At 34.2% G+C, this 14885-nt stretch overlaps 1 protein-coding gene across 5 annotated transcripts in view; it reads right to left on the reverse strand.

Moving 5' to 3' along the window:
• PPP1R12A (protein phosphatase 1 regulatory subunit 12A) overlaps positions 1-14885 on the reverse strand; it is a 168756-nt gene that overhangs the window by 43718 nt on the left and 110153 nt on the right. For all 5 annotated transcript variants that reach the window (XM_054441789.2, XM_054441791.2, XM_054441788.2 and 2 more), the window contains exons 6-9: positions 10808-10882; positions 9777-9865; positions 9473-9630; positions 6090-6214 (exon numbers count right to left, since the gene is read on the reverse strand). In XM_054441789.2, the coding sequence (XP_054297764.1) occupies positions 6090-6214; positions 9473-9630; positions 9777-9865; positions 10808-10882 (447 nt within the window). The remainder of the gene's footprint in view (positions 1-6089; positions 6215-9472; positions 9631-9776; positions 9866-10807; positions 10883-14885) is intronic.

Genomic DNA, 14885 nt, shown 5'->3' on the forward strand with positions numbered 1-14885 from the left:
ACAGGGCTTGTTAAAGCTCCCATGATGATGCTTGAGGGCTACTTCATGGACAAAACTGTTATAAAGATATACCTCTGGTACTTCCAGTAATGAATTGCTATCAATAGGGTCTAAGCATTCCTCAGTTCCTAAAATGTGCACCAAAGTGCTCCAGAGTGTCACAACAAAATCACAGGGGCCCTGTAGAATATTTTAAAGTTTTGAGAGAAGCACAGTGACATCTCATAGACACTGCACAAACTGCCATTTTGATCACATTTGCATCAAACTACTTAATGAGACAAACAGGCAATTCCTTTCGCCAGTGGCACTGTGAAAAAAACCTCCCAAACACTAGGGGCTCCAATGACCAAGAAAGTTTGCGAACTCTAATGGTCTGTGCAATATGATAGGTACTGAGACAGCTGCTTATTGATTGGTGAGTTTATAGGGCTACATTGTAAATGCTAGGCTTTGTGGAACACAGATAATATTAATACACAAATGACTGAGTGTGGCTGTAACCAATAAAACTTTAGGGACAATGACAGTTTTTTAATTTTTTTTCTCCAACCAGTTTGCTATACAAAAACAGGTAATGGGCCAGGTTTGGCCCACCAGCCATAGTTTGCCAACACCCACATTAGGTCCCCCACCTCCTCAAAAAACAGAAACAAAAACAAAAACAAACAAAAAACCTGGAAACAAACTTTTTTCCCCCATTATAAAACAGCCAGAGATCAGATAACATTTATTGTTATAAATGAAGCTAACATTTAACAAATATTTACTAGTGTGTGACCCTCAGCTAAGTGCTTCACATTGGTTATTCTGTTTCAACCTTATAATTACCCAATGAAATACTACTATTACTGTTATTTTAGAGTTGAGAAAAACGAGGCAGTACTATCTATCAATTTTGAAATGGGCATTTGTTACACTGTAATGGCTGATATACCTCCACTCTGCCCAACATGAATTTGGATTTAAGTACTGCTTTATATGTCTAAAGGCGCCTTTTAATTTTACTTGATATATAAATAAACCCTTCCTGAAATACTTAACTATACCTCCTCCTCCATTAAACTCTCTTCTTTGGCTTTTTTAACTGGATGCTATCTTGACCTTCTTTTTCGTTTTACTCTGACCATTCCTTTTCTTGACTGACTCTGTGTATGTGTGTGTGTGTGTGTGTATACAACATTCCTTATACAGGCTGTGTGTGTGTGTGTGTGTGTTTGTGTACAACTTTCCTTGTGCTAGCCCTTCCAGAGCCTGCTTTTGGATCTCTCATATTCTCTTTCTACTTTCTTCTCCTGGGGAGTTAGGAGGACGGTCTTTACTTCCTCAGGCTAAATATTAATTGTAGTCAGCTTATTCTCAAATGTGTTATTCCCAGTCCAGTCCCCTAAATTTCCAGTCCTAATTTTACCTGTAGAGTGGACAATCTAGAACTATAACTGAAAACTTGAAACTCAGTATGTCTAAAATAAAACAGCTTTACTTCCAAACCATCTCTTCTTCAGTTCCCTAATTCTGTTAATGGCACTAAGTATATCTCTTCAATCTCCTATGTTTCAAACTTCACAATTATGTTAGACCTTCTCTGTCATTTTCCTCCATGCATAAATTAGAGGTCAAGTCTCTAAATCTCCTCTCCTTTATAAGCCCAGAGTCACTTCTCTAGTTCATATTCTTATCATTGTGGGCAACTTCAATGACTTTCTAATAAACCTTTTCTCAGTAAGCCTCTCATCTTCAAAGCTGTACACTGCTGTCAGAATAATATTCTATAAAGAATAATTCTCTCATGGCATTGTTCAAACATCTTCCATGACTCTCTACTACTTATCAAATAAATTATAAAAGTGTTATCCTACAATTGAAGACATCCTGCAATATGGTTCTACTTTTCCTGTTTACTTTGTATATATGCACCCTATAAATCAATCAAATGGAACAATTCATTTTTCCTGCGAAAGTATTCCATATTATCCCCACTTGCTCATATTGTTTTTCTTCTCTCCCTTTCAACAAGTTTTACGAGCCCTTCTTCTCTCAGGTGGAGTACTACCTACTTTAAGATTTATCTAAAATGTCCTGATTCTATTAAGTCAAATATAATTTCTTCTCCTTTTAAATCATGCTACATCTGTACATTTCGATTGGACTTTATATACCCACAGCACATAGCAGTCTTCTGTTAAATTATTAGCTATTACATTGAATCCAATTAACCAGAACACTTAATTCCATAAAAATTCTGAATTTTTACCATCAAGTAAAGAAAATGCCATTTACATTTTATTGGAATGTACACCCATATAGAAGAATAGACATTCTGCTTTAGAGATCCCAACAATATTTATTTTGACTAGAGAGGCTTATATAAACTTAGTTAACAATTTTAAGCACAAAATCAAACTGGTGGTTTTATAGATAACATCTCCATAAATTATCAGCTTGATATTGCTACAGAAACAGTTCTTTAATTTCAGCGGAAGGGTTAAGGAATTAAGGAAAGATCATTTAAAGTAAACACATCTATCTTTCACCATAGTTATCCCAAGTTACTAAAAGAAAATAAGCGTATAAAACTGTTTCGTGTGCTTCCGTTTTTGTGATCTGTCTTGCCATGAACACAAGTGCACACATACATAGTTTATGTACTGGGGTAGGAAGCTGGAAAACTTGATAACTTTATCTAAATATTAGAAGTGGAGTCATGACTGGGAACCTAAAAACAGATAATTGCAAAACCTTTTAAGATGCAATTAGAAATTAACAATCTGTTTAAGGAAATTTGTATGTTAGCTCACTAAAGTTACAGATAAACTTGAAAAAATTTTAAAAAATACTAATATGCTAAATTAAAGTAGATACAGGAGTATAAGAATCACTGAATATAACAGGTTTTAAAAGTCATACAATATTGATAAGAAGACTCCCTCTTCAGCTGGGCATGGTGGCTCATGCCTGTAATCCCAGCACCTTGGGAGGCTGAGGCGGGTGGATCACGAGGTCAGGAGATCGAGACCATCCTGGCTAACAGAGTGAAACCCCGTCTCTACTAAAAATACAAAAAATTAGCCAGGTGTGGTGGTGGGTGCCTGTAGTCCCAGCTACTCAGGAGGCTGAGGCAGGAGAATGGCGTGAACCCGGGAGGCGGAGCTTGCAGTGAGCCGAGATCGTGCTACTGCACTCCAGCCTGGGTAACAGAGCAAGACTCCATCTCAAAAAAAAAAAAAAAAAAAAGACTGCCCCCTCTTCATTAAAAAAAAAATTTCAGGCCAGGCACAGTGGCTCATGCCTGTAATCCTAGCACTTTGGGAGGCCGAGACAGGTGGATCACCTGAGGTCAGGAGTTTGAGACCAACCCAGCCAACATGATGAAACCCTGTCTCTATTAAAAATAAAAAAATTAGCTGGGTGTGGTGGCAGGTGTCTGTAATTCAGCTACTCGGGAGGCTGAGGCAGGAGAATAGCTTGAATCTGAGGTTGCAGTGAGCCGAGATTGTGCCACTGCACCCTAGCCTGGGTGACAAGAGTGAAACTCTGTCTCAAAAAAAAAAAAAATTCAAAATTTTTACACATGATTGTTTTGAATAAAATTTGGTTACAAAACTTTAAGAACAAAGAAACAACATAATCTTCAAAGTAAGTTATGGCGCTTGAAACTGAGAATAAAATAGTTTCTAAATATGCAAATTTAGAAGCAGATGTTATTATATTAGTTTAATTACAGAATCAAGAGTGATTCTGAATAAGAACTTTTACAGCAAAGAGATTACTGGCCCACTATACTAACAGAGGTTATAAAGTATTTCTTTTCAGTTAGGGCATTAGGTATAAATTGAGAACTACATTGCCATAAATGTTGGCTGTATATGAGAAAAAGAAAATTGAACACAGGAAGTTTACCGTAATAACAGGAAAGGGATTACTTAGCCAAATACCCAAAAGATAGAGAGCCAGTGCTGGGTGCAGTGGCTCACGCCTGTAACCCCAGTACATTGGGTGGGCGGATCACAAGGTCAGGAGTTCGAGAATACCCTGGCTAACATGGTGAAAACCCATCTCTACTAAAAATATAATTAGCCAGGTGTGGTGGAGGTGCCTGTGATCCCTGCTACTCAGTAGGCTGAGACAGAAGAATCGCTTAAACCTGGGAGGCAGATGTTGCAATGAGCCAAGATCGTGCCATTGCACTCCAGCCCGGGTGATACAGCAAGACTCTGTCTCAAAAAGAAAAAAAAAAAAAAAAAAGCCAGTTTCTTGCCTAGGTATTCCAGGGAGATGGAATTTCTGATAACCTTATAGTCTAAACAGATCAAAAGATGCAGGAATGAATTTAGTATTCACTGAAGAAGTACATGGGGGTCCTAGAAGTAAAATAAACTTTAATTAAAGCAGTTTATAGTGACGCTAGTTATAGGATGATTAACAGTCTTCAAAATTTTGCAGACAAACTGCTTTTAGAGAATTTCTTACTAAAGCATACATAATTATTATCATATGAACATGAGTTCTAACTGAATTCAAGAAGTCCTCAGTTTTGGAATATGTAAGGTAAGATAAGTCATTCATACCGTTTCTCAATATTCAAACTATGTACCAATGAAACCAACACATTTCTACCACTAATAATTTACATTACTGCCTTCCTTGGGAAGTTTGAGAGAAGGATTATTACTAACAGCAGGGATTTTTTTTTTATTCTGCAGTTTATGATTTCAAAAAGATCTATATTTTGACCACCGAAAGCCAAATCCAAATATTGGCAAGACTGACAACACAACAGAAATGTGTGAGGATTTAAAAACCAATCAGTCCTTAAACTCATGCAAATAATGTCAAACGAGCAACAAAATAAGAAGTTCAAAGGCAACTAAACACAATGTACAATCCAAGTGGACCCCTGATTTTAAAAAACAAACAGAAAGACTCAAAGGACAACTGGGAAAATCTGGGTATGTATATTAGTTATTAATAACATAAATAATAGTATTATACCAAAGTTAAATTTCCTAAGTGTGATTATTTTGAGAATGAAGGATAATAGCCTTGTACTAGGAGATACATACTGACATATTTAGGCATGAAGTGTTATGATTACTGCAATCAATTTTTCAAGGGTTTGGTTAAAAAAAAAGATACGTGTGGACAGAGAGGGAAATGATTAAAAAAAGGACGGGTGAAGAGAAATCTTTGAAAAGAGACTAGTAGGTCAAACATAAACAAACAAAAACTCTTAATCGTTAATTTGGGTTAAAAGAAAGACAGGTTCCAGAGAAGCAGGAAAACGTAAAGTCTTAAAAAGATCAACACACTAACTGGAAAACACTGCTTCGGTGGAGAGAAGAGACAAGAGGGATGGAGAACAGAGAGAGAACAGAAAGAGAGAAGAGAAAGAAAACTAACATTTTGAAAACACACTCAGTTTACTGGCCAGGCTATCTCAACCAATCCTTACAATATTAACTGTATTTCTCTTTATTTTATTTTGTTATACAAAAGGAAGATAGTAAGTAACTTGCTCAAGGTCATAACAACTAAGGTAGAGTCAGGAGCTCATCTCTGGTTTATCTGACCTCAGAGATCGTGCTCCTAACTGGCATACCAAAGTTGCCTGCCTAATGCTTTGTACTATGAGTTTAAAAAATTTGGATTCTAGTTCTCTCATTGACTTGTGGTAGTAGTTTTTGTAACTTACCCATGTGTGAAATTATCAACATGCACACCTCTACTTAATAGAGATAAAGGATATAAAACCTGAGCTTCTCAAAATAAAAGTTAGAAATAAAAACTAATACAATCATTGATTTTAATATTACAAAAATTTTTATCTTTCCGCCATTTATTATCAACTGTATGTAATATTTGTTAACTACCAACTATAATATCAACAGTAATATCAACTGCAAAAAGGATAAAAAAACAAGATTCAGAAGAAATCTCATTCAACTTAGAAACATAAATACATATTTATATTCTGAAATCTTACATATTTTTGGAACAGACTATAAAAATTCAGAATTACTTTAATGAGTTAGTCCAACTGGTACATAAATAGAATACATGTATTTTCAGCAAATACAATTTTGGCTTACCTTTTTAATAGGTGATGTAGGTGTTGCTTGACCTGATGACACAGTAGGTGTTGTAACAGCTACAGGAGCTGCTTGTGTACTGGAAGTGTTGGCATTAGTCACAGAAGCCAGCGGTTTTGTCTTATCTATTAAAGACAAACAATTAAGAGTCAAGATTCCACATATATTTGGTCTCAATGGCTGGGAAAAAATCATTTTATATTCCATTTTTGCTTAAGGTTTTGTTAACTAAAAGTCTTTCCCCACTGTGATTCCTTTTCGCAAGTCAGTTTTTCAGGGAGCTTCTAGACTTGTCTCTCTATATATGCTGAAATAAATAGTTAAGATAATAAAGATACACAACAAAGCTTCTGACAATAAAACGCACAAATAGAATCTGACTTCTGTACTTTTAAAATGAAGAAAATAAAAAGAAATTTAAGATTTAAAATTTGAATGCATGAATGCAATGTAACTAAAAACTTAACAATAGCTATGCAATTTTCTAATGGATAAACAACTATTATTACTGATCTAAAACTGATGGTTCCTCTTTAATCAAGGAAATCTAAAAGTGCTTTTGTCAATAATTACCTTACATTCCTGTCAAACAGTACGGTTAAACACGTCCCAAAGAGCATGTCTTCCCACTCCTAAAATGTCTACAGTTAAATGGGCACAATATCATCTTCTTAGAAAATAATCCACCTAACTGTGTAGAGAATCAATCAACAAATAATAAGTGTCCCCATTCCTCAAGTAGTGCCCTAGGTACTAGGGATATATCAGCCAATGAAAAGACAAAATACCTTCACTTACAGTCTAGTAGGAGATATAAATAACAAATAAGATAAACCCCATGTACCACCATCCAACTTATTTATTTACTTTGAGACAGGGTCTTGTTCTGTTGCCCAGGTTGGGGTACAGTGGCATGATCTTGGCTCACTGAAGCCTGTTACCCAGGCTCAAGTGATCTTCCCACCTCAGCCTCTTGAGTAGCTGGGACTACAGGTGTGCACTACCACCCCTACTAATTTTTTTTTTTTGTAAAGACAGGGCTTCCCCATGTTCCCAGGCTGGTCTTGAACTCGTGAGCTTAAACAATCCTCCAGACTTGGACTCCCAAACTGCTGAGATTACTAGCATGATCCACAGCACCCAGCCCCACTATCCAACTTATTTTGTAAATGTTATTAATATTGCTGTAGTCTTTCTATCCATTTGATTTCAACAAAGAACAAAAAAGTCCTAGAAGAAAGAACCCTAAAAGCAAAAATGTACTTCTCTTTCTCATTTTCTCAACTAACTTTCACATTTGTGAACTGTTTGAAAGGTAACTAAAACTTATGATTGCACTCTCATTTTTATCTGCTTTATGAGAAGAGAAAGAACACTGAAGAAAAACTGTTTTGGCAAATAATTTATTTTACAAAGTTCAGCAAAATAGTTATTTTACGTCAAATAGTTATTTTACGTCAAATAGTTTCCCAAGGAAATAACCTTACAAAAAGTAGAAAGAACAAATGGTTTACAAATTGTCAAATTAAGCTGTAGCTCTACAGGGAAATGGCTGCTTTCTCAAGCTTTCCAAATAAAGTATGATAAAGCCTAGTTGATATTAAAAGAGTGAGAGGAAAGGAACCACACAGCGTTTACATGGATTAATTCTTGAGACAGAGTCAAATTTTCCTGGCACAACTGACCACTAGCAACAGGAAGAACAAAATTATCATAGTACAATGCTTCAGAGGAACATTTAAAGTTAGCTCAGTGAGAAACTGAGCAGAGAGCAATTAGTACGTTTCAATTCCAAACCGGGAACAAATACAATGCAATTTGATGGTAATTAGTTATATTTAATAGAATACTAGAGTTTTAAGAACCATCCAGGTCATATAGCCCGATTTTTCTCATTTTATAATCAAGGAAATTCAACCAAAAGATAGCAGAAGATCTGCTGGCTAGTGGTAAAACTGGCCTAAGGTCTCTTGTTTGTTTTAAATAGTTCCTTGGTGTCTAACATTGAACAGTGACTTGAATACAAACAAGGGCTAACGAAGAAAAAATTTAGTCAACAAAAACCTAGACATCTTTCAAAGAGATGCCTGGACTTCTAGTTCTTGAATTATACTACCTAAGTAGTAAAAGACTTAAAATACAAGTTAGGAGATCTGGGTGCAAGTCTTGGCTCTCTCGTGCACATAGTTTAATTTGTAATGATATACTTGACTACAGACTGAGAGCTAAGTAATGTCTCCCAGGGAGGAGATTAACTGCATAAAAATAACTTTAGGCTATAGGTTGAGCACAGTGGCTCATGCCTGTAATCCCAGCACTTTGGGAGGCTGAGGTGGAAGAATTGCTTGAGGACAGGAGTTCAAGACTGGCCTCAGAAAAATAGTTAACCCTACAAAAAACAAAAATAAAATTAGGTGTGCATGGTGACATGTGCTTGTTGTCCCAGCTACTGGAGAAGCTGAGGAGGATCACTTGAACCCAGGAGTTTGAGAATAAGGTAAATGTTCATCAGAATGGAAACAGACATATTTAATAGAATACTATACAATAGCTAAAAAAAAAAAAATGCAGATAAAGTTATAGAAATAGATTTATAGACAAATATAAAAAACATAAAAAGATGTATAACAATTCCTACCATATAAAAAAACACAAAACAATATTATAATTGTTATATGTTACATATGAATACACATATGTAAGAGTATAAAAATGAACTAGAAGATTACAGAAAAAAACTCATGATAGTGATTGCCTTTGAAGGAAGGAAAGGGAACCAGACTAGGGTGGGTGACTAAAAAAAACATCTATAATGTTTTAACTTTATTTAAAAAATTGAAGTAAATATGATTAAATGTCACAGTAGTTAAAGTCTTAAGTCTAGGTTGTTGGAATATGAATGTTTATTATATTATACTTTTCTGTATCTTTAAAATTTCTCAAAACAAAGCAAATTCCCCCACACCCTCACAGGAAAGAATTTTTACTCCATTCCTACTTTACTATTTCTTAGGGAAAATTTGGGATGCTGTTGGGACCGGCATCCTGGACGTTTGGACCTCAGAAGGAACAGGAGCATTTCTGAATTGCTGAGAACCCACTCACAACCTATCTGTACCTAAGGAGTCTTAGAAGCCTCTGCAACTTCTTTAAATATAGGTCGGCAAAATGCAGAGGTGAACAACAGCCTCCAGATAATTAAATAATAATAAATTCACAACTATATGTAAGTTTCTAGCATTCACTGAAAGATAATTTAGTAGCGTGGCAGGTATCTAAACAAGTAGCAAATCAGTCTGAAAAATTTAAAAATTACGTCTGATCTTGTCTTATTTTACACTGCCACAAAATTCAACGAAAATGCATTTATCTTTTAATTTTACCTGTTTCAGCTTCTGATTCCGAGTCATCTTCCTCATCTTCTTCACTAGAGCAGCTAGACTCATCCTTCTTTCCTTCTTCTTCTTCATCAACCTTTTCTTGTTCCAGAGATTCAATACGGGATGCGTTTTTCTCTGGTTCAATAATCAACGTCTCTTTGCTGTTAAAGGAAAACAGTGTTCAAATGATTAGAAACATAAAAGGTTAAAATATATTCATTCTTCTCAGATCCACAATAATCATGCCTGTGGCCACTATGCCAACTCATTCACAAAAGTAACAAATGTACTTGAATATTTTACTCACTTTTTAAAGGTCTTCTGTGACTGATTATTGTCCATATTTGCTGTTGATTCAATTAGTGGAGATTTCTTGTCCCGTTTTTCACTATGGAGCTTTGTACAAAGTTATGCAAAGGAAAATAAGAAAACTATTAAAATACTATTACTAAGATGCAGAGTTTAAAATAATAACAAAGTAGTTTTTCAGACATTAAATAAGACAAAACAAAGAAATAAATAAATTTTTACCTGAAAAGGAAAGAGCTTGAATAAAGAATGAAATAGACTAGACAATTAAAAAGCTCCATGCAGGGCTAAGATGGATTTTTTACATCCCTCCAACTTTACTGAAAAAGTCGAGATCCACTAACCACTTAGGCTGGCTGAGGATATTTTACTTAAAAAACTGTTTCTGGCTGGGTGCAGTGGCTCACACCTGTAATCCTAGCACTTTGGGAGGCCGAGGCGGGAGGATTGCCTGAGCTCAGGAGTTCAAGACCAGCCTGGGCAACATGGTGAAACCCCATCTCTACTAAAACACAAAAAATTAGCTGGGCATGGTGGCGTGTACCTGTAGTCCGAGCTACTCAGGAGGCTGAGGCAGGAGAATTGCTCAGACCTGGGAGGTGGAGGTTGCAGTGAGTTGAGATCGCGCCACTGTACTCTAGCCTGGGACAGAGTGAGACCCCATCTCCAAAAAAAAAAACTGTTTCTAGTGACATAACTCCTTGCTTATCTAGGACCTGCTATTGGATATATGAGATTTTATAGATTCTATCTTTTAAGTAAAACCCTCTAATGAAATTATAAAAACATGTTGTTCTTGAGGACATATATGAGTATTCATTTTGAGAAGGAGAGGAAATAGAAATGGGGATAAGCAACACAAAAGGCTAAATATCACCACCCTTTATTCTCTTTCACTATCATTTAGTGAAACTTAAGGATAACTTAAAACCAAAAAGTACAAAACATCACAAGAATACTTTTGTAATTGTCTTAAATTCAAAGTTATTAAGATAATATAGGCAATTATTAGACAGTCATCAAACATACCAGATTTTGTTTCTTTTGCAACTCTTCTAAATATCCTAAAATGTCTTCATCTGCTACATCAAAGGCTGTTTGGCCCTACGTAGGAAACAAGGGGGGATGGTGTGATGGTCAAAAGTAAGTAAATCATAAAATGCCTTCAGTAATTCTGTATAATTTTATAGAAAGAAGTTGGATAACATTTTTACAGTGGTTATAAATGATACAATAACTACTGGAAAAACATACAACTCTAAGGCAATGTATGTGAAATTTATGTGAGACAGAAGCTGAGAGTATCTCCCCTTATTTTTTTTGGTAACAGTTTATTGAGATATAATTCACATACCATACAAATCACTCATTTAAAGTGTACAATTCAATGGTTTTATGGATATTCAGAGTTGTACAACTATCAAAATAATCAATTTCAAATATTTTTATCACCCTAAGAAGTAGGAACATACCCTTTAGTAGTCACTGTCTGCAACCAGCCCAAGGCAACCACTAATCTACTTTCTGTCTCTATAGGTCTGCCTATGCTAGACATTTCATATAAATAGAATCATACAATATATGGTTCTTTGTGACTGGCTTCTTTCACTCTACATGTTTTCAAGGTTCATTCATTCATGTTATAGCATGTATCACTTCATTTCTTTTAATGAATAATATTCCATTGCATGATATATACAGTTTGCCAATCTAGTCATCAGGTGGACATCTGCATTTTTTTTTTTTTTTTTTTTTTTTTTTTTGCCTATGATGAATAATGCTGCTATGAGCATTCATATACAACTTTTTGTGTGGACACCTGTTTTCATTTTCTTCAACATACAGTTAAGGGCGAAATTACTGGATAATTTAACCTTTTGAGGCTTTTTCTTTTTGATGACTTCCTAAAACTTAATTAAATTCTTGGTAGAGTAATAAAATTAAAAATATATATATATATATACATATATATATTTAAGCTGTTTAACATTCAGCCAGCCACAGGTATGGCTTAATTTTTAAAATTAGTCCAGATGAACATATGTCAATGCATTTTAATTCACTGTGAAAGAGAAAATTTCAAAGAGCTGCTGACTAAACATAGTAAGAATATTTCCTGCTGCCTGCATTAGTCCTTATAATAGCCCTACTGTACAAGTTTCCAGGATGCTTACAAGTTCATTATTTAGAATATAGTCTTCTTTGTATGTTATCCAGTATATGATCCTTTCACAGAAAAAAAATGTTTTTAGCAACAAAAAATATAATTCTGAAAGAAAGTTAAAATTTCTTAATAGTATTCCTATATCCACAACAAGATCAGAATGGGTAAGAAATAATGGCTTCTAAAATCACATTAATTTTTCCATTTAGAAACAAACAACAACCCTTGTTTCTATACCAACATCAGGATGTTAACATCTATTCAGAAAGAAGCTAATTTCCAAACACTATAAAACAAACTATAAGCTAGCCAATATCTGAGCTAGTTTTTCCCATGGCCTGTTAATAAAATAAAAAGCCATTGTCTATGAAAGGTATCTTTTTTTTTTTTTTTTTTTTTTTAAAGATAGGATCTCGCTCTGTCACCAAGGTTGGAGTTGCACTGGCACGATCGTGGCTCACTGCAGCCTCAACCTCCTGGGGCTCAGGTGATCCTCCCACTTCAGCCTCCGGAGTAGCTGGGACCACAGGTGCACACCTCCATGCCTGACTAGTTTTTGTATTTTTTTATAGAGATGGAGTTTCACCATGTTGCCCAGGCTGGTTTTGAACTCCAGGGCTCAGGCCCACCTCCACCTCCCAAAGTGCTGGGATTATAGATATGAGCCACTGTGCCCAGCCCTATGAAGTACATCTTCAAAGTATATAAAATACTGCTTTTTCAAAATAGGTGAGTATGTATATAAATTTACAAGATTCAAAAATACTTATCATACTTGCCTTTTCTTGCTAGAAAGTCTTTCCAGTAGGAATTTAAGAGACAATCTATCCTTTCCCACTCAGTCCAAGATAAAAAGTTTTAGTTTTAATAAACTTTCCTCCCATTTCAATCTTGGGAAATAGAAGCCAAGATTTAAATTCCTGAAGAATAAATAGTTCTGAAATCAAATAACTGGCTCAAAACTTAAGGTGCCCTTTAAATTAGAAATACATGTTAATTCTAGTTTTGCTATATCATATGCTTTATATAATCAGTTCTAAAATGTTAATAATGCTATACATTTAATGTAAAGTGTGTTTAATATTGTTATGTGGAAATAATTCAGTGACTTCTTTTTAAATATCATTTAAGCATTATCAACCCTTCTCATGAATGAACTACCCCACTTTGAAAATGTTTGAACTGTAATTAAATTTTTGTGGCAGTTAAATGCAATGGAGTCACTTTAATAATCAAGGAACTCTCCTCTTTAAGAATAAGAAATTGGATCACCCTACTAACCTTTATTTTCACTTTCTCCTGTGATAAATGAATCTACTTTGCAAACAGCAGCTGATACAGAATCAAACTAGAGTAAAATGTGGACTATAAGAATTTCTAATTTCAAAAAAAAGCACACTCATCAACTAACTGCAACTTAAACATGCTCTTTAAACAATCTGCAGCACAGTTACAAAGCTAACAGTCATGAAGTTATAAACATTATTTGGTTCTTAACTACTATAAGGCTACTATGCTTCATTGATAGAGTATAAACACATTATAGTATATAAGCAGTGTCACTCAAAGCAACCAGGCAACAAATGAGGACACAATGCTGAGGTGAGAACATAAAAACTCTATCAAGAGAACTATCTTAAAAATAACTGCTTAAAAAAAAAATCAGTCCAATACATCTATTAAGAGTCACAAACACACTAGAAACATTATAAGTCTAACTTCATAGTTTCTTCATTTTTCTTTACTCACTTATTCTAACCAAATTTTTTTTTAGGTACAACCTCTTCATCTTCACAACAACGAATAACATAGCTGGGACAAGTATCAGAATGATTCTCACTGTACAGATGAAGAAACTCAGTCTGAGTGCATGGTATTTGCCGAAGGTCATACAGGTCATTAAGAGAAAGTGGGAATACAATCTAGGTCTCTACTAGTGTGTCATTTTGTCTTTATCAAAAATAAAAATAAATTCAGATGGAATTAGGGTAAAAAAATTCTTGTGTCCATTAATAGCAGAAATAGCTTTGTTATTCATTTAAATCTTTATAATGACAGTTATATTAATCTAAAAACTTGTCTGCTAACCATTGTATTAATTTGGTAAGAGAAATTCCAACCAGAAAAGCATTCTAGTCAATATTTAAAGAAAGAACAATATTTAGATACATTCTAGTAAAGCAATTATTTTAATAAATTAAGAAAGCAAATAAAAACCTTTATATTTAAGGTCTGTACCACATAATTTATAATAATGAATTAAAATGACAGTAAATATGTATTACAGTTTGCAAATAATTTAAAGAAATGAGACTGAAATCTTTAAATATTTTTAGAGCATTTCTCCCACTTCCATGTAGAAAGAGTTTCAGATTTTCTATATATTTGTTACACTTACTATATTATACATTATTTTCCCAAATCATGTTTTCTGTTACTAAACAATTCATCTAAACTCTGGTAGTACCTTAAGTGCACATCTTTAATATCATTTTTAAAACAATTTAGTAATAATCTTCAATCTGTATGTACTAAGGAAGGTATCAAATGACAATATAAATTCACATAGGCAGGCTTACACAATTAAGGCAAAGTAATTTATTTTGATTGAACATGATGTATGACATTTTAAAATGTAGACAATAAAAACAGTCTAATTCATACATGCAAAGTTATGAAATTAAAATTTTAAAAATCAAGGTCTTAAAATAGAACTTCTCAAATGAAAAAAAAAGCCTTGTATTTGGATATATTTACGGCAAAGTCCTTTAGAGTGCTATAGACATTATGTAGCTCCTCACTATAAAAAGCAGTCTTTAAAATCTTGATTTTTAAAAGAAAAATAATATTTTGATTAAAATTTGTATTTTTATAGCTTAATAGTATCTTGCAAAATAAAAGATGAGGAAACTAAAATGAAAAGAAGTTGTAGAGGAACTTAGC

The sequence above is a fragment of the Pongo pygmaeus genome, chromosome 10, assembly GCF_028885625.2.
Source record: "Pongo pygmaeus isolate AG05252 chromosome 10, NHGRI_mPonPyg2-v2.0_pri, whole genome shotgun sequence".
In the NCBI taxonomy this organism is placed as follows: domain Eukaryota; kingdom Metazoa; phylum Chordata; class Mammalia; order Primates; family Hominidae; genus Pongo; species Pongo pygmaeus.